The 22,285-nt window shown below is 27.8% G+C and overlaps 1 protein-coding gene across 1 annotated transcript; it reads right to left on the bottom strand.

Annotated features, from left to right (window-relative positions):
• Window positions 1–474: 474 nt before the first annotated feature.
• LOC123300679 (short-chain dehydrogenase/reductase family 16C member 6-like) lies at window positions 475–8,517 on the bottom strand. The gene is made up of 6 exons (XM_044883292.1): window positions 8,398–8,517; window positions 4,819–5,092; window positions 4,516–4,751; window positions 1,970–2,131; window positions 1,709–1,908; window positions 475–611 (listed from the first exon to the last, which is right to left on the bottom strand). The coding sequence occupies exons 2-6, from the start codon at window positions 5,075–5,077 to the stop codon at window positions 506–508; spliced, it is 963 nt and encodes a 320-aa protein (XP_044739227.1). The 5' UTR covers window positions 5,078–5,092; window positions 8,398–8,517; the 3' UTR covers window positions 475–505.
• Window positions 8,518–22,285: the final 13,768 nt, after the last annotated feature.

The following is a 22,285-nucleotide window of genomic DNA, read 5'->3' as shown; positions in this document are numbered from 1 at the left end:
AGGGTTTCACCTCACAAAAAGAAAATAACAGAATGAATCTCTTAAAATGAAAATAGGGAAATACACTAGTAAAGGAGAAAATATTATTGGTTATTATTAGCTAGGCCCTTCAAGCTCTTTTAGATTGACTGCTATACTTGGAATCTTTCTATCCTATCTTTCAGATACCAAAATGTTTATTTTAGGCGCCCTGTATCATTGTATTTTAATACGCTTTTATAAAAATTACTATTTTGCAGTTTTTAGAAAATTTTATTATAAAAAATAAGTATCAAAACAACTCTACAAAATAGTATTTACAATTGCAAATATTTCTTTACACAAAAATATTAAAATTGAAAACTTTCTAATATTTTTATTCTTCCAAAAAATAAAATAATATTAGCAAATTTTGCCCAAAATTTTAAAACTTTATCATATTTTAAAATCATTATAATTTTTTATAATATTTAAATATGTCCCATCATAGTTTTAAGATTATTTAGGTCTTTGGGATTATTTAACTTTACTGAGTATATTCGATTTTATTATGCCCTCTAAATGTCATCATCGATTGTGGGCCACGTATTACTCGATACATTAGTGTCCAACACATTTTTGCTGGTAATAAACTGCAAAAAAGAAAATACAATACTTAGAAATTTATGTTTCAAAACTTAGTGTTATCATTAATAAATAACACATAAAATCAAAATTTAAAGAAATCAGAGACACAAAATCAGATTTGATCGATTCGTTGTGGCATCATAGTGTTTAACAGATTATCCGATTTTATTTGTATGTTTGTTTCAAAGGTAATTTGATCAAGAGTGTTCTTAACTATGTTTCAAGAAAATGTGCTCAACCGTTTGAAAACCATCACTTCTTTTCTAGTTGGCGTGTTCGGTAGCCTAAATTCGCATTTGAAACATTGCGGCACACAGATACACAAACACTTTAAACTTATAACACCCTTATTTTAGTCGGGGATAAATAAAATATGAAAAATGGAATAGTATAAAATTTCACTTAAGCGATTTTCATGTATGAAATTTTTTTCAAGGCTTGCATTTGAATGCAACATGTAATTTTTTTTAAATATGGGAAAGGAAACATACTAGCAGATACCCACCCGCTTTGCTAGTCAATTTCAACTTCAAGAACAAAAACTACCGTGTTATAGCCCTCACTTTCCTTGACCTCACTTACCCTCCCTTTTGTTTCCAATTTTATAGATTTTAATTTTTTGTTGCGGAACCCTAATTTTTTTCAAAATAAAATTATTCCATGCTTCTCCCTGACAATGTAAATCGGTTAAGTATTTAATTTAAATGACGAATATCAACTTTGATTCAAATCACCCCAAAAATAAACTTCTATCCCTTTCGAGCCCCGTTAGCGATGAGTTTCATAATTAAATACGAAACACCTCTTCCATCAAAGAATGTTTATGCAAAATTTGGAGTAGATTGGGCCAAGGGATCACCTTGTCCCATACAAACTTTCCCGTTTTACTTTAGAGGAAGAATTTCGGAAAAACCTTTCTTATCGGATGCCTACGTCATACAAAGAACACATCCTTCAAATTTCAGCATTCTCTACGATCAGCGGTTTAGGCTGTGCGGTTGATCCGTCAGTCAGTCAATTAGATAGATTTTGCTTCTTTTAATGTCAAATCTAATTGAAATGAAAGGTCGGTAGTTTTAAGGCACCTTATATAAATACTCACCATTTTAGTGGTAATAAATATCTCATCGAAGAAGGCATAATACAATTCACTTCTTTCAATTGAATTGATGAAATAATCTTTGTTGCAACTTCATGTGGCTCTAACATAGGCATTAACCTTGGTTTCGCTCCAGCAAACATTCCAGTGTTTATGTAATATGGACAAACTAATGTTGCATGAATATTTGTATGACCATGAGTCTGTAAAAAGAGACGTTAGTAGTTCTTAAAATTCTTGGAGTGCTTTAATGAAAATACTGACTTGTAATTCGGTGTATAGACTTTCATGGAATCCAACGGCAGCAAATTTTGTACCACTGTAATCAGTACACCGATATGTTCCTAATAAACCAGCAACACTTGCCACTGTGACAATATGCCCTCGACCAGCGTCAATCATATCGCCTAAGAAAGATCTTGTTGTCTAAAAAATTAGAAATTTTCAAAATTAAAAAAAAATTGTAGGAAATTTTAATCATGTTACAATTCATGCAAGTTTAACTTGCACATGCATAATTCAGTTGAAAAGTTCGTTACTGGAATGGAATGTCTTATAGATTTTAAAAAAATGAATATATCTCTTAGGAAAAATCTGCAAAGTATTGTCTTTGATTTGTATAAAAATCAATTTCACTAGTAGTTATTTAATACGTTTTTCAAAAAAGCACAAACATTTTGACGGTATAGGGCGAGTAGTAACTGGAGGACTGGAGCAATAACTTCAGTCAATACATCAAAAATTTATATATTATTTACGGTAATTAGGACTCAAAAAAAACAAAATAATCCAGCACATTTGACGATTAGATGAATGTTTATCGAGATATCTACAAAATTATTCCGAAATATAAACATTTAAGCCAGAATTCTATGCGATATCTCAAAAATTACTCACGCAATTGGGATTTTGAGCCAATTTTTTTTTTTACAAACATGGAAAGATCATATTTAAGTTTTATAATAAAAGTGTTTTTATTTTTTCATAATCAGTTTTAAAAGAGAAATGAAAACGCCCGACAAAATAATGTTCGTAAAACATCGTTGTGACGTAATAATGTTAATTGAATAGGATACACTGTATACAATTATTATTTAACATTATGACGTTAGACGATCTTTTACGAACATGTTTTTTGTCGGGCGTTTTCGTTTCTTTTTTGAAAAGTTCTTTGAAAACTGCCTGTAACTATAAAATTATCATAAATAAATAAAAAATATAAACATTTTTGTAATAAAATTTATATAAAATCTTTCCATTTTTGTCAAAAAAAAAGAATTTTCTTTTCAAAATCCCAATTATTAAATGAATCCGATTTCTGTACTTGATTTCTGTTAAGTAATTTTAACCCAAAAAATTGACAGTTGCTGGAGTAGTTTTTGATATGTCGACTAAAACAGTATTCGAGTCTGGATTGACATCCCGGAGTAATGTCATTATGTAAGATATATAACTAACTACCTTGATAAATGATTTTCGTTAAAGTGAAATTTTTTTAAAGTGGTTTTTCAGAATATTTTTTTGTTGTTGAAATCTATGAAACTGAACTTTTTCTAGAATTTGTATCTATTAAACTGAATTTTTATGAACATATATAATTACAATCAGTGAAACTTGTATCATTATTTGTGTTGGTGAATCCAAATGAAAAATCGAAATATTTATCAATTTCTTTTCAGGTAATTAAATCTTTAATAATTAATAAAATATTCCAGTCAGCAAATGAAATGATTAAATTATTGTATATTTAATTATCAATAGTGAAATTTAGGCACTTTTTAGTTTGTTTAAATACATAATTTAATTTAAAAGGCACGTAAATTTAACAAATTTAAATTTATATATCAGAAATACAAATTGGGTACTTTGACCCCAATTATGTAATTATTGCGAAAATAAATTGCACCATACGGTGGTTAAAGTAAATAAAATTTTGAGTTTTTGGTAAACTGTTAAGCTTGATTTCATAATTATTAAATACTTCTTTCATTCTCGAAAATGGAATATTGATTACATGATGAAAATATTAGACACCCAAAATATATCATTATATTTTTTGTCTAAACTAATTAATTTTCGAGTAATTTTGGGATTTCGATCCTCTTTTACATCTTGTACAAAAATTTCTTTTAAAATTAACTATTCTGTAAAAAAATTTTTAAGTGAAAAATCTTCTTTAAAGATTATTTTTAAAGAAATACTTGATTTTCATCGTTCAAGAATTATTGAAAAGAAGTATTAAATGGCCAAGGTTATGCTTTTAATGAAACGTAAATATTTTTAATTATTCATTATAGTTAAATAATGAGTAATTACGCTTTTAGAATAGTTTATCAGAAATTCTTGATTTATATTTAAAGGTTTTGGGATTTAAATTATTATATTCAAAGGCGGCCCTAGCAAATTTTAATGGTAGAGCGAAATTTTTTTTATGATGGCCTGTTACACAATCTACAATGACTTATTCTTAATCAAGCTTATTAGCGCCTTGGTTTATAAACAGATCGATGATTTAACATTGTTTGAAACAATCAAAAAAGTTGTTTGATATTTACAAAATTAAACCAGTTAGCATACACTAAAGCCGCCATTGGTTATATTGTAATATTCTTTACATGCATAATTTGGAAGAAAATTTTGCAAACCGTATAGTGTATCCCCAACAAAGCAATTTTTTTGCAGTAAAACTTTAAGAAAAAAAACTTTTTAGGCGTATTTTTTAGACAAACAAACGGACCAATGCAAAGTATTCATGCTTGCTTGCAGCCAATTACATTTTTGGTAAAAAAATTTTTGATTTAGATAATTACCCAATAATGTGACAAAATGTTCACTTTATACGTATTTTCAATCATAAAATCTTCTAAATCCATTAACGTTCGTCCATAAACTACCCCCGCGTTATTTATTAAAATATCAACTGGCCCAACTTCGTTACGAACTAAATCGGCAGTTTTATAAACAGCTTTACGATCAGCTAAATCCACTGTATAACCATGAATTTTTAAACCCTCACTGGATACTAATTCACATGTTTTCTCGATTGCTGTAAGAAAATTCTTAATTCAAAACATTAAACGATTTTGGATTAATATAAAGGTATGAAAACTTACCATACTTGTTAACATCCCAAACAACAACGGTAACTTTCAATCGAGCTAATTGTAAAGCTAATTGTCGCCCAACTCCACCTCCGCCACCCGTTACTAATGCAATACGACCCGACAGATCTTCGACTGGTCGTAAACATGTGGGTAATACTGTTAAAAATAGTGCTTCTAATATATAATACGTTGATAGGGCAAAAAATACAACGGTATCCCATAAAAGTAATATCACATCGAAAAGAACTTGTATTAATGTTAGTATCATTTTGTGGCAGGATTTCTGAAATTTAAAAAAATATGCGAAATTAATTTCTAGTAAAGGTATTTTTTTCGATATAAAAATTTGTTTGCCAAAGAGTAGGAGTGGGTGAAAATATTTTTAATGAAATGGTGGAAGCGTTGGGAAGTCTCATTTAAATTTGTTAGAAAACAGTATTAAATTTTCAATGTATATCACATATACAATCCATAGTCTTGTCATATGTCCATCCATACAATAATATTAATAATAGAGTGTGTCGTTACTATGGTAACTCCCTGAAATAAAACTCATGCACGGAGCTAATTAGTATAATCGTATGATTCAACAATTTTTTATTTTGCTTTAAAAAATATTGGTTTTTGGGTAAAATCAGGTAATTTTTAAACGATTTTCGGGTAATCAGTCATTTAGACATTAGCAACACTGTTTCGTTTTCTTGTTAGGGGCTTGTCATACAAAATACGGAGGCAATTCATCTTAAAATGTGCCTGAAGATCTTTTACTATTTTTATTATTATTGAACTTCGTAAACAAATAAAATAAACAAATTTAAACTTTCTCCTTATATGAGTAGTAATCTTGGAAAGTTTTATTAATTCAATTTTTTGTTTTTGTTTCTAATATGCACTTTTATTGTATTTGCTTGCAGATAGGTAATTGTTCAATCACAATCAATACTCTTTCTTTTAATTTAACCTTGGCAATACTGTCATTCTAATATGGAAATATTAATAATTAATTTTATAAATTGAAGTAATATTATTAAGATATTAACTAAGTATCACATCTTAGCTTCTTTTATTTTTTATTTTATTTTTAGAAATAAAATAAAGACTGCAGTGATCTTGACATTCACGTGTATGATGGCTTTATATTACAGAGAAAGTATACATTTAATAAACCTCATATTTATTTTTTTTTTATTTTGAAGTAAATTCTTAATAAACACAAATGCTTTCTAATTGTTAATTAATATGTTTGCGAAAATAATTATTTTAAATGTACTGCCAGATGGAAAATAGCTTTATAGTAAAAAGATTTTGAAATGTACCTACGTGATCCAGAGTAGAATTTTAAAAGATTAATTAGGGAGGAGAAAGTGGTATATAATGATCCCTCAGGGTAAAATGATCCCACGTTGTTTTAAGTGAACCATTAAAGCCATCTAGTATATTTATATATCTGCTATATTTATCGATATATCTCCCACGTGATCAAATTAATCGCTTAACAAAGACTTATGGCGATGAATAAGCTATTTTGTGTTTCGTAGGAAAAATATTAATTTTACTGTTTATGATCTATGGTAAAACAAATTTCAACGTAAAATTTCTTATTTGGGTTTAGTTTTCGCCGGCTGGTTGTTTTACTTTTGGCTTCTGTTGACTTTTATTAATATTATAACACATTTTGATGGGGGTATATTAAATTTTAAGGTCAGTTTTTATGACGATATTAAAACATATCGTTACAGGTAAAATGATCCCCTTTATATACGTTAAAATGATATCTATTTTGTGGGTAAAATTATAATAGGTAAAATGATCCTCCGTCATGTGATGGGCCTTGAATGTGTTGATTTTGCTTATTAAATTATATTATTATCTAAAAGAACAATTAATATTTTATGTAAATTATTTACAAAAAATATCACATTCGGGACTCGACTCGCCAAATTTGTTCTCGTGATGGTTAGGACACCCTTATAGCGGTTGATAAGAATTTTTTTTCAGTATTTTTTGATAAAAATACCGAAAAAAGGTAGAAGTAAGAAACTTTTTCTTTAATAATTTTAAAAAGCGCTTACATAATAAAAAATTATATTCGTTGACAACCAATAAAAAAAATTTACCTCTTTTCTCTTGTGTAACGAATTCTTAACGGAAAAAAGACAAAAATGCGATTAACGCTTAGAAAAGTCTGTATTGAACTTTTTTCTCTTTCAAACCAGTCAGTTTTTAGCTAGTATTGCTTGAAAACTTGAAAAATACCTAATATAACAAACGATTCTGTATAATCTAAGAATAGTTTCGATAAATTTCTGGAGTTTTATATGTTTCATATATTTATCATCTTTAAATATTATAATATTGTTTCTGTCTCTCTTTCTATTAGATTGATTTTATTTCAAAAAAATATATATTAATATATTAATATATTTCTATCGGATTTTAATGCAAATTTATAGGATATTTGATTGGGTAGTTAACGCGTAAATAAAATTTGGCTTTCTCGCATACACATTATCATAAAATTATCAGAAAATCTGGCTGCTTACATTTGATCAGATCGAAAATTCACAATTGAAATAAAAAATCGGCTCCAAAACTATTTATTAATAATATTAATAAAATTTTATTTATTAATAAAATACATCGATGCTTAAGTATTTGACACTGATAAATGAGTTTTTAAGATTATTAATTAAAAAATTAAAAGTTGAATTGAAATGAAAAAAAAAAAAAAAAAACTTATTTTCAATAATCCATTCGAACAGAGTTTTCCAAACTATGGCTGCTAGAACATTTTGCATTATTAATGTAGATTTTAAATATTATAATAATTCTGAAAATTTTTTTTGATTTATGCAGAGGCTTTAAGAGATGGTGATAATAAAATATACCATTTATCTGATACTAGAGTGATACCCACCCGCTTCGCTGAGTTTAAAAGTAAAGATTGCTCTCGCTTATCACCTTTCTATAACACTCGAAATAATGGTAAGTATTGTTTTACACAGGTAAAATATATGTATGGTTTTCTATTTTTTTAAATGTTTAATAGTCGTAATTATGCATTGAGTATAGCAGAAAAGATGGCCGTGAAATATTTTATATTGAATATTTTTACAGCAATCTGTAATTTATGGTAATGTCAAATGGCTACTTTTACAGAAATCTGTAATTTATGGCAATGTCAAATTAAATTAATTTATAATTTATAATTTTTTTTTTAATGAATATATCTTTATAAATTATATCTCATGTGTTAATCTGAAGTAAGCATGTGTTAAAAAGCATGGGGTGATCAAATACACAGATTTATTTTCATAACCTGTGGAATAAGTCTGCAGTATTTATGCGAACACTTTTGAAATCATTTGAGAAACTCTGCTATTAAATCCCATTAATAAATCCCATATTCTAACATGACATTCAATAAATTAAAAGTATCATTAATTATTACATAATAAAAAAAAACTATTATTAATCAATAATAAATCTAAAAAGAAAAAAATTAAAAAATCAATATTTACTGATCAAACATACTTGATAAAAATTATATTTATTTTAACTCAAAAAAATAAAAATAAAATGTATTACCTTGCCGGTAAATAAATCAAAATTATTTGCTTTAGCAGTAAAAAACAAAATTCATCCACTTCACTCAAAATGCGCAAAAAACAAACTAGCACTTGATTTTATTTAAACATTCAACAGCTCTCTATTATTACTATCGTATTATTTAACAATTATCTCACAAATAAGGACTCAAAAAAGTGTCTTTTGTTGAATATTAATTATAAATAATTTAAATATTTTGATTGTTACATAAATTTTTGTTTTGTTTCATTGTGTTATGGAGTACATTAATACTGCGACTCAGAAACTTCAGAAGTCAGAGTCATAAAATTTGTACATAAAACTCGGATAATAAAATGTTTAATAAATAATAACTTTTTTACTAAAAATTCTAACGGTATGTTTTTATGTTTGTTGATGAGTGTTTAGTGATGATAGTATGAAAGAATGGAGAAAGAGTATTATAGGTGTACTCATGAAGCGGAAATCGGGTCAGAGAAATTACCTATGTATAATAATTTTATTATTATTGGCTTTGATGAAGAGTTTGTTACTATCTATCCGCTTGGTGATTGAACTTCTGCATATAATTTTACTGTTTGACCTTGCATATTCTCAGCTTCGAAATAATTTGCATTGGTAAAAGGGAAAAGTGTTGCTTTTTTTTCAATCAAAGATAAAAAAGGATCTAGGAATTTAATTGATTAAATTATTGTATTATTTCATGTGTTTAGAATACACTCCAAAAACTATATACGCCAGTAAAATCTTAAAAAAAAAATAACAACCCAAATAGATTTTTTGATAGGTATGTCATTTGGACCTCTTAGCGGAGTGTGAAAAATATAACATATTACGTTTTTTGGGGTCCAGAAAACATACCAAAAATTTGTTCTGGTTTTCGGAGTATTCGAAGTATTTTCTTGAAATTTTTTTGTTTATTTTTTTCAACAATTTTTCTATTTGAGGCTACTAACAAATTTTCACCTCTCTATCTTTTATATTTTTGGAAAAATGGACACTAAAGTTTTGTTCAAATTTCCTCGCTAGTTGAGGCTGCTAGCAAATTTTCACCTCTCTATCTTTTATATTTTTGGAAAAATGGACACTAAAGTTTTGCTCAAATTTCCTCGCTAGTTGAGGCTACTAACAAATTTTCACCTCTCTATCTTTTATATTTTTGGAAAAATGGACACTAAAGTTTTGCTCAAATTTCCTCGCTAGTTGAGGCTACTAACAAATTTTCACCTCTCTATCTTTTATATTTTTGGAAAAATGGACACTAAAGTTTTGCTCAAATTTCCTCGCTAGTTGACGCTACTAACAAATTTTCACCTCTCTATCTTTTATATTTTTGGAAAAATGGACACCAGAGTTTTGCTCAAATTTCCCCCCTCACGAGAAAATGGAAATGATGTTTACTCAAAATTGTTTCAAACAAATGTTGTTTGTTTTTGTATAAGGAACATTTTTTACATTTAATTAAACTTTTGTTCTATTTCAAACGGTTTAACACAAGCAAAACTCAAAATTTGAAGATTAAATGTAGAGAATACCCCACGCTTTGAATTTTAGATTGATATTACAATTTTTATTTTTAGTGCAATAAAGCGTGTTTTATTCAATTTTTTAAGTTATAATTTCTTTGATAAGGTATACTAACAATTAAGAAATACTTTTTGAATATGAATCACATATTTTACGGTATTGTTGCAAGGTTTACAAATTTTATTCAACTTTCTTAAGCATTGCTTCAAACCATTCACTTCGTTAAATAAAATAACATCAGATGGCACCTACAACCTTATAATATCAAATGATTGAATTAAATTTTTGTAATTTATCATTTATTTTTCACCGAAATTATAATAATAATAGCGAAAGTGTTGGACGGAATATGTCATTTTAACCAAATCGGTAGTTTGAAGTTTTCATTCAAGACATAAATTTCGTTTCTTAAACATAGATGTTTTTTCTACAGAATGTTTTAGAAACAAGAGTTTTTGCAATTTCTATAGCCAGAAAAGTTGTAAATCTGTGTGATCTTATATTTTAACCGACGAAAAAACTTAACGAAGGAGGGTGCTCAAGTCGACGCCTCTTTTATTTGTATTTCGATATTTCGATATTTGATAGGGTATATCTCGAAGTTGGTCCCATATAAATTTGGAAAAAAATTTCTACCCTAAGGGTGGGAAAATATTGGTGATTTATTGTTCACTCATAGATTTTAATGCTGAGTTGTGTTTTACAAAAATTTTAGGGCTTTATTAAAATTATTTTTTACTTTTTATACATTTTTCGCAAGTTCTATTTTTTTCAAATGTTAAATATTAAAATGTCTCAAATTTGTTATTTCTCTAGCATATTTTGATAAATAATTTAAAAAAATTAAAACCAATACATTTTTTTGAGATTGATTTTTAAAGTGTTAAATACTTGAAAAATCAATTTTTATTGGACGAAAATTTGAATAGACTTCTGAAGGTTTTTGCTACAGTTAAAAAATTTCTGCATAGTTAAGAAAATGAGAATGTATTTTTAAGTAAAAACCTTCATAGTTTAATCGAAAACTACAGTAGAATCTCGATAACTTAAACCTCGGTAACATAAAAACCTCTGTTACTTCAAAAAATACTATGTTCCCTTCCCATCAGAGCCCAAAACCTCTATAACTTAAAATACGCAACCTCTATAACTTAAATAAATAATCTCTGTATAGGCCCTCAGTAACTACATAGAAACATGTACATACCTCTATATTAACTAGGCTATATAGAAACATGTACATACCTCTATATTAACCTTTACCTAACATAGACCCTTGATAACTTAAAACCTCTATAACTTAAAATATTTTGTGTTTCCCTTGGACTTTAACTTATCGAGATTCTACTGTATTATAATACTGTGATGTAAATATGTTAAGTAGGATACTTATAATAATATCATCTTCTATTAAAACAGAGATTAAGTTGCTGCTAATTTGTTATTTTAATATACAGTAGAATCTCGATAAGTTAAAGTCCAAGGGAAACACAAAATATTTTAAGTTATAGGGGTTTTAAGTTATCAAGGGTCTATGTTAGGTAAAGGTTAATATAGAGGTATGTACATGTTTCTATATAGCCTAGTTAATATAGAGGTATGTACATGTTTCTATGTAGTTACTGAGGGCCTATACAGAGATTATTTATTTAAGTTATAGAGGTTGCGTATTTTAAGTTATAGAGGTTTTGGGTTCTGATGGGAAGGGAACATAGTATTTTTTGAAGTAACAGAGGTTTTTATGTTACCGAGGTTTAAGTTATCGAGATTCTACTGTATTATCTTATGTAACTTTAAAAAGTCGTGAAAGAATTTTTATTACAATAATTTCATCATCATCGTTATACTGCACAATGCAATTTATTTTCATCTTATAAAATTTCAATTCTGTTCATCCATAATATGTCTGTCTACCTATAAGAATAATTAAAACTAACTTTGCGAGTCTATTGCTCAAAAACAACTTTTAACAACAAAAAACCGACTTCAAAAAAAGAACTGTTTCAAAACAAATTAATATGCACTAAAAATTAAAAAAATAACGATGATATAATGTAGTTACAATTATTTTTATTTTTGGAGTCGGTGTCAGCCAACGAAACAACTATGACAGAACAGTTTGCTACATTAACTTGGCTGACACCAAATCCAATAAATTTGAAAAAACAACAATGAATTTGAAGTACACTAACTAATTTGTCACTGAAAAAAGAGTCATCGAAATCTGTTCTCGTGATATTGAGTTAAACGTCCATTTGTCGCGCACATACTTAATACAAATTTAAAACTTGGTTTTCTCATGGATGCCATTGTCAGAACTGGGCCAAATAGAAATAGAACCACACGGGAAGCACCAGCTTTCAAATAAATAAAGAATCGCCAAAATCGGCTCTCTCAGTCAAAAGTTCTAAGGTCACAAACATTTTTTTTTAAAATGCAGTTGAATTAAAACCCGCCTCCTTTTTTGAATTTGAAGTCGGTTAAAAATAATTACTCGAAGGAAATAAAATTTGGTATGACCCATCTGAATACGAAAACTTCTTTTCATCGAACATTAATTACCTTTTTAGAAATTATAATTATAGGCTTCAGGTAAGTTATATGATCTGAGGAGTGCCTCAAGATGTATCTTGAGGCCTTTGTTGTTTGAGGTCTTTATAAAAATAAATAGTAATTTTGCAGTATTATTGTAAAGTTACAAAATATTTAAGATCATAATGTATAAAAATAAATAATAATAATAATTTTATTTGTTCATTTGTAAGTAATTAGATATTGTAAAAAAATATAATTAATTAATTTAATATGCACTCTATTGTACGTCTATATACATACATACTTGCTATTTTTATTAATTAATGAAATCTTATATTACATATGTTGTAATTGTAATTAATATTTTTATTAGCCTGTGCTATAAATAGTCGGTGGTTATCAAAAAAGTTGCGTACGAAATAGTCGTAAAATAAAAGTTCCACCTGCAGAAGTTGTAATCAAATTTTGGAATAATATTTTTTATGAAAGATTGGTTAAGTCCCTACAAATTAAAATTTATTGAGTATCAAATATACACAGACAGTGGCAGATCCACCTGGCTGTGATGGACATTTCCATCACCTGAATAGACTTATGATTTAATAAAATTAAAAAAAAAAATAAGGAATCGCTTTAAATAGTTAGTCTTTTGTTTCTAATTTCATACTAAACCACCATCTGATAATTTTTGGGGGAACTTTTTTTGGGTTAAAAATTCCTTTCAAGGCATGTTAATTCCAAAAATAGAAAAAAATCCTAGCGAAATCGGTTGAAGAATACTTTTGGAAATCAATTTACATGCCCCTATTAAGGCATGTAAATTCGACCAAATTTAGTTGAAAGCTTTACTATTTGAACCAACTGCTGGTGTCAGGGACTTGAATATGGATATCCAGGCAGTGAAAAAAGTGGTTCAGATGTACGACGATTCATTAATGATAGTGAATCAACTGTGATAAATGAATACAGACTCTGGATGGCCAAAAGGAAAACAAAATGTGAAAAAAATTCCGCCATACCAGAGTTGGTAGCTCATCTCATTGAAGTATGAGACTAAAATTTGTACCATAATATAAAAATGTTCTTACAAATACTGAAAACTCTTCCCTCCAGCATAGCTACCACAGAGAGATCGTTTTATATACTTCGCGGGGTAAAATCTTGGTTGCGTGCCTCAATGGGACTGGAAAAATTATTCGAGATAGCTCTAATAAACATCTGGATATCGATGACATTATCAACGCTTTTGCGAAGAAAAGCGAAAGCTTGTTTAATTTGTTGTTATTATTTGACGTTGAAAAAATTTTATCAAAATTGGTGTAGTAGTTTAGAGTCTAAATGTGACACTATGATGTGCAAAACAACACACAATTACTTTTGTAATTTTCGTGAGTGTAATACAACTTTTTTCGTGGCCACTTTGTCATAATATTTACTAATTATAATTTTGTTTGTAAATATTATTAAAAATTTTATACTATTATTACGATATTATATTTAATAATATTATTAAAAAATAATAAAAAAATATTTTATAATTTCTTTTAATTGTTTTTAATAATATTTTATTTTTAACACTTCACACAATTTGAATTTTGAATTGCTTAATTAAATTATTTCAAACGAATTGAACTGTACAATATTTGTTTTTACTATTTCGAAAACATTAAATGTTTCAAATAAAAGTTGTTCACCGTTTTAAAAATAAATATGAATATTATCTGTAGAATAAATTGAATAAAATAAATTATAATGTTTTGTAAAGTAGAAAATAATTCTGCCTAAGTTCGAAAACTAAAACCCCGAAAATTACAGAATCGCGCTCTTAAAAGTATGAAAACAAGAAAATATTTTCATCTGAAATTGTTGTGATAAGCAAAATCGTCATTACAGTCGGGAGACTTCTTTTCGGTCCTGTGTATCATAACAATTTCAGATGAAAATATTTTCTTGTTTTCATAATTTTAAGAGCGCGATTCTGTAATTTTTGGGGGTTTTAGTTTTCGAACTTTATTTTAAGGATATTCAGGTAACTTAATCTAACAACCAAAAACCTGAAAAATGTGATAATAAAAATTTGGAACGGGTAAATGCAGTTAACCTAAATAAGATGTCTATAATTGTCTGTATCATTATCGGAAATCACAGCGATCGCTTAGATTTTATCCCCGAAGATAAAATTAAAAAAGAAAATTCCTTTCAATTTCTTGAATGACTTTCTAAAAGTAGGCATATTTAACATTGGTCTTATGGGAAAACGGTAGATGGATGACGTGTTTTGATGGATTTCCTCAAAACTAGTCGGTGGAAATTAAAAAAAAAAGCTATTTAAATTAAAGTTAAAACCTAAATAAATAATTGAAAACTAAAAAAACCCGTTGTGCTCAACTAATTAAGGATGTATATGAGCACGGAAGTGGGGGCACTTTTTTAAAATAAATAAATTTTTTCAAATTTGATGGTGAATTTTTTCAAATTTGATCATGTTAATATAAAACGAAAAGTAAGCATATAGTTTTTCGATATCTGGAGTAATTTTCAAAATATCGAAAATTGAAAATTTTGTTTAATTATTTAGTCTTCGATATTTCGAAAACCAAGGCAGATATCAAAAAATTTTATTCTTATTTTTCATTCACATTCATGAAGTTATAACAAAATTCATCATCAAAGTTGAAAATAAGGTACAAATAATTTCAACTACAAGTCTAAACTTGCTTCGGTGCTCGGACTACCTTAATGGAACTATCTCAATAATATAGAAGAAAATGTCAAGATAAATTGTTGCAAATTTTATTTTCTATTGGAAAATCATTAATGACGACAAGCAGTGATAAGCAGGTATAAATCTGTAAAAAAATCATTAAAGGAAGCACTTTTTCATTAGATAATTCATTCATACATTTGAAGAGTATTATTGTAAATTACAATGGTTTCCTAGTTTCCATCTATTAATTCAAATCCAGGTTAAGTATGTGAACACATTTTCTATTTCGGAATTTCGGACACCGATTGTCGCATGACAAAATGATTTTCCCAATATCTTTACACAATTGACACAATTTTACATAAATGATATGGTTATTTATTATTATTTCTGATACATCTTGTAACATTATTTACCATTTTCACTTTCATCTTCTTTGCTTTAAGTTTGACATGAAATTAAATATTTATTTTGTTATCAAAATTATTTATAACGATCAATAATAAATTATTATTTAATTTCAATTATTTGTGTACTCATGAAAAAAAGGTCGAATTCGTTGTTGTATAAGCGAAAGATTTTTGTGATTATTTATTAACCGATTTCAAATTTATAGTAAGGTTATTCTAAAAAAGTAATCAAAAAAGATGCTTAATATAAAACAATCAAATAAATTTTCCCTGAACGTGAAAATGACTGCACAAAAAGTTTGAAGAGCTCAGGCCATAACGCTCACATTAAATACAACAGACAATGTCTCTAGAAACGAACGCATCGTTCGAATTTATTGGCGTTAGGAAGTTTGTACACCGTTTAGGATTTGTGCCGAAATCTGATGTTTCGAAAAAAGTTGTTTCCATTTCTAATTGTTCTATGGCAGTTTATCTCTATTACAAAATGAGATAATGCAAAAATTCTCTCTCTTTAATTAAATAATAGAGATCGAGCAAAATTTTAAAGTAAACAACTTTCTTTGAACATTCCCATTAATTAATTATTGAAAATATTTAAAAAAACACACGGTATATAGTCAAATTTAGATGTAATTTGAAAAAAGAATATATTCTTAGTTAGTTCTCAGTTAAAAAAAAAAAGAAAATTAATATAATTAATACTATTTAATTTAAGGAAAAAGAAACAATTTAGTTTCTCAAAGCCTTCACCATTTTTGTATTGTATTTTAGGTACTTAGTATTTTATATTTTCTTCTAAATTTATATGTAACTATAGTGCTAAGGTACCTGTTTGGTTAGTGTAATGAGGTTCTCTATATTTAACCCAGTTACTATCCTGGCCGAGTTCATAATGATCGGGGTTAGTACTATTTAGCCACGGTGGATGTCTTATCAGATTTATACAATGTGGTTAACGATATTTTGCCTGGTTATTGTCTGGTTGGGTCAATAATAATCGGGATAGCACGTTTAGCCGTTGTGGGTGTCTGTTCGGGCTCACGTTCCCCTCACGTTTCGGGCTAACTATACTAGTTACCTTTAGCAGGATTTTCGAGACCCGGGGCAGTAAAACATAATTATATGTAATTATAAATAAGAGTCGTTAAAATTTGAAACTTTCTGGAATCTTGTACAAAATTTGGTATCGAGTTTTCAATGTTAGAGATTTTGTATAATGAGAATTCCGAAATTCAGTTTCACTAGTTTTGGCTAAATGCCTAAATGCCATGTCTTATTAGTGATGTGCCGAATATTCGCACATTTTTAACATTCGCATTCGCATTTACAAGAATCTATGCGAGTGTTTTGCGAATGTTTTTGACAAAAAAATTAAATTATGTACGTATATTTAATGACTACTAAGATTTAATTTTTTTAAATTTATAAATTTAAATTTTTAAACAGATTTAAGCCCCACCGACTTATACGGTTTGTTTTTAATGAACTTATACGACGGACTCTTTTAAGCTTCTATTCATTTGAAAGTTAACATTCGCATTTGCATTTGAAAATATTAGAGATAAACATTCGCATTCGTGAATGCACAAAGTACAAATTTTGGCACATTTGATTTGGGATTGTTGCGACATCTAAATGTCCATCTCTCCTTTTGTATTTCCTTGTACGCAGCAATATTGAAAATTTTCGATCTACAAATTTCATTAAAATTTTCGATCTACAGATTTCAATTGATAATTTACAAGAAAGTTTACTAATGGGGTCTACAATAAAATTTATTTTTGAAGTCAGTTTTATTTATTTTTTCCAATTATATTTTTCAATTACCAAAAGAATTAATTTTATAGAAGATATTATCCCGGTCATGTTTAGATTTAAGAGATACACATTGACAGATATAATAAACTTTCTCTCTTTATTACACATTACATTCATACAAAATGATTATTTTTTTTTTTTAAATCTTAGTTTAAAACACTAAAAACGATTTGTGTATGATTACTAAATAATTCTCATTTTAATTTTACTTTCAATTCATATTCTAGTTTTGTTATTTTATACACACAGAATGCATGAATGTAGAGTCAGAGATAGAGTTGTACCTATAAACGGCCTTGTAACAAATACTTTTGGTCATCTAGTTTTTTTTTTTTTTTAGTTTTAGATACAAGTTATTTGTTAATACTTATCAACTTAATAACTTCCTCATCGGTTTGTAGGTACGTACCTGCCTGCAGTGTTTGTATAAGTTATTCATGTAGTACAAATTACTTAATCTTGACAACCCTGTTTTTTTTATTTCTGTTCATCAAAAATATTGTGAAATTTTGTTACTACTGACATTCTTACCTGGATAAGAATTATACTTCTAGAGATTAGTGGATTTTTCACCTACTTTAACTAATGATTGTTAAATAATCTAAAATGATAAAGATACTCTTAATAAGATATTAAGTGTGCATCTTTATAACGGGTGATTTTGGAGGTTCGCAACTTTCAGGGAAATATGCAAAGATTTAATAATACCAGGGATTTCAAGTTTATAAATACATTTTTTGATTAACGAAGTTTCACAAAAAATTCCTAGGTCTAGGTTTGGCTGAAAAAATTATGAATCATATAGGTTATCCTTTTCAATTGGATATTTTTGTATCAAAAAATCTAAAGAGTGTGATAAAAACTATCTAAAATATTTAGCAAATCTTGTAGTTTATAATACAGTAGAATCTCGATAACTTAAACCTCGGTAACATAAAAACCTCTGTTACTTCAAAAAATACTATGTTCCCTTCCCATCAGAGCCCAAAACCTCTATAACTTAAAAGACGCAACCTCTATAACTTAAATAAATAATCTCTGTATAGGCCCTCAGTAACTACATAGAAACATGTACATACCTCTATATTAACTAGGGTACATAGAAACATGTACATACCTCTATATTAACCTTTACCTAACATAGGCACTTGATAACTTAAAACCTCTATAACTTAAAATATTTTGTGTTTCCCTTGGACTTTAACTTATCGAGATTCTACTGTAATACCATAAAAATATAAGGTTGCCTCGAATATAAAAACAAAGTTTAATTTAAATTATGACTATAGTTAGAGTATTATTGATGATTGAAGAGCGATATCTATATTAACAAATTTATAATGTTGTCGTATAGTCTAAATGGACTTAAAATAAGTAATAGAAGATTTTGGTATTATTGGTAGTGGTTTGGTTTTTTAAAATTATGGTAATGCAAAAATTTTCCTCAGATATTTAAAGCTTTACGATTTTCTTTTAGATTGTCCTGAAAAGTTTAAATAAAGTCCAATATCCTATATTTTTGCATTTTTTAAGCTCGGTGTTTTAGATGAAAAGGCAGCAGAATGGTCTATCAATATCAAAAAAATTTATTTGTGCTCCTCAATCATTAGAGTTGATATGTCATTTTCGAAAAGTTTTACTCAGCTCAATAAATTATCCCTTAAAATCAAAATATAATTTTTGCTAAGATCATAGTCTTATCTATATAATAGTCGCAGAAACAACACACTAAAAACGGTCAAAGTTTGAAAATTTGAATGCGGTTTTCGGCATTCGATTCGCTAGTGCGGTAGGAAATTTTGTGGCCTAAATTGATTTATAGGAATAATGTTCATATTATAATTGTATTTTAATTTAACTGTAAATATACTAACTTCACAATTCAGTTAATAGTGATGAAAATGATTCCAAATTTTACGAACTTCATTGCTTCGTTTCTGCAATTATAATACTTATTTATTTCTTTGAATAAAGAAATTTTTTCATCAATCCTTTTTCAATGATTATTGATAAAAAAATTTTTTATACCATGTATATGAAATATACCAAGGTATATTAGTTTAGTCCCAAGTTTGTAACGCTTAAAAATATTGATGCTATATGAACAAATCATCTTATTAGTCCATCAAGCAGAAAATTTTATAGCGTGCTGAGGACGTAAAAAGTGAGGTCGAGTTCGTAAATGAGCAACATAGGTCAATTGGGTCTTGGGTCCGTAGGACCTATCTTGTAAACCGTTAGAGATAGAACTAAAGTTTAAATGTAAAAAAATTTTCCCTATAAAAAATTAAACAACTTTTGTTTGAAATATTTTTTCGTAAACATCCCGTTCTCCCGTGAGAGCACAAATTATGCGCAAATTGTATCAGTTATATGTGTTTGACATATATGCATGTGTAATGTGACAGAGTAATCCACACTATGTCTATACATGGTATTTGAACAATTATCTCAGTTAATTGTTTGTTTTCACTTGTTAATTAATTTTTTTTTGTTAGTAATAATTTTATTATGTCACGGACATTAATATTTTATTTTAAATGGACACACCAAATATGTAAATAATATTGATAATAAAAAATAATACCAAAAAAATCGAATAAATAATTTAAATAATAAGAAATAAGAAGTTATTTATATTGATTAATTAATTCTTTTTTCTATTTATTATTAACCGCAGTTAATGAATCTGGTTTGAATGTCATAGGTCAGACATCCTGTGTAACTGATAAGCAAATTTTATTTAGCTTGCATACATCTATAAAAGCATCGGGAGTATTTCAAGTTTTTGTCAAAATTTTAGAAAGTTAATATAGCTTAATATTGCTAATATTTAGTATCATACATCCTACAACTTATTTTCTTCGAAATATAACGATTTAAAATTATTTTTTCTAAAATCTGAGTAATTTATGTCAATACAATACTGAAAGTCTTTGATAAATCAAATACGGGTTCGTCATGATTCAAATTACTGATACAAGGTTAGGTTAGGTTAGGTTATATTGGCTATCCACGAAGAACACGCTTAGACTATAGAGCCCATTTCCCCTGATAATTTCATTTATCAGCTCCTCAATTTCAGAGGCTGAGTGCACCTGCTTCATGCGTATACCATGCACGACACCAGCCCATCACAACTATTAATTAAATTAATTTTGTTGCGACGATGGGAATCAAACCCGCTACCCTAAGCATACCGCGGACGGAATTGGTTAAATTATGTAAAAATGTCGCCGTTATCAGTTTGGTTGCTGTTTTGGAAAATTTATCGATAGTATAGAACGGCGTCAAGATCAAATTTGTTCCCATCGTTCAAATTGAAAAGTAAACATGAATGAGAATAATCGGAGTAGAGTATACATATTTCTTCGTGGCCATCCATCCCGTTGATGGTAGTGGCCATCCATATCTATTCTCCATCCATTTTTCTGGTCACAGGACTTTTTATATAAATTTAAATTAACTTACGGTAGACTCTCGATGATCGGAACATTCGATTATCAGAAACATCTAAAAATCGGAACATTTTTCATCCACTCGCACTACCCCTACTTCTCTTTCTAGCAATCACTCAATAATGATATTGTTTGTTAGTGTAAACATCTAATTTGAATCATTGTTATGATTCTATAATCACAATAACATATGTTTAATCCTGTTAAAATAATCCTGCTTAAATAAATACAATAAAAAGGTGTTTTTACATTGTTTTATTTTTCTATAATAATTTTCTAATCCGAACACCGAGGTTTTTAATTAATTATCGAAACTACGGTACCTATTTATATTTGCTTTAATTTATTTAAAAACCAGAATAGAGACATGAATATATATGTTTACTAGAAACTACTATTTTTACTATTTTAATCCGATCATAATAGATGAAGTTTGATTTTTCTTACAAGCAATTTTATTTTTAAATTTACTATAAACTTTATGAAAGTTTGCACAATTAAAAAAGATTTTTAAAAATTGATTCATTTCTGGAACGTTCTCCGAAATTTGAATCTGATTTGCCTATAGAGGAAACGATTTGTCTATGTATGGAGGAAAGAAATAATACAAGTGAAAACAAACAATTGACTGAGTTAGTTGTTCAAATATCATGTATAGACAGTGTTGATTACTCTATGACATTACACATACATAACTGATATTCCCATATAATACATACTATACAATTTACGCCTAAGTTGCGTCTTCACTGGCAAACAGTGATATTTACGAAAAAATGTTTCAAACAAAAGTTGTTTATTTTTTGATAAGAAACATTTTTTACATTTAAACTTTTGTTCTATCTCTAAAGGTTTACAAGAAGGGTCCTACAGCCTCAGACACAATTGACCTATATTTATCATTTACGAACTCGACTTTACGTCCTGAGTACGCTGTAAAAATTTCAGCTTGTTATCTTTTTTCGTTTTTGAGTTATCGTGTCCGGGCGGACGGAGGGCCGGACGCATGGACGGACAACCGGAAATGGACTAATTAGGTGATTTTATGAACACCTATACCAAAATTTTGGTCGTAGCATCAATATTTTTAAGCGTTACAAACTTGGGTATGCCTTGCATATTACATGTATGATGCATGGTATAATCTTCTAGCTATTTATTTTATAAATAAATTTATTCAACAAACTCTATAGATACAATATTGGTAAAAAAATTTTTTAATTTAAATAAAATAAAAAAAATGATTAACATTGATTTGTCATTAATGGAAGTAAAAAAAAAATTAATATTGGTCAATTTTCTTTAACAATACAAGAGTTATAAGTGTGTTTGACTTTGGCCTTGCTAAAATAGAAGCTATTATTCATTTATTTATTATTTATAAAATAAACAATTCAGATAAATACATTTTTTTTATAAACAAATTAAAT

Source organism: Chrysoperla carnea, chromosome 5, assembly GCF_905475395.1.
Source record: "Chrysoperla carnea chromosome 5, inChrCarn1.1, whole genome shotgun sequence".
Classification (NCBI taxonomy): Eukaryota; Metazoa; Arthropoda; class Insecta; order Neuroptera; family Chrysopidae; genus Chrysoperla; species Chrysoperla carnea.
The sequence above is the reverse complement of the archived record's forward strand: the minus strand, read 5'-3'. Positions and strand labels throughout refer to the sequence as shown.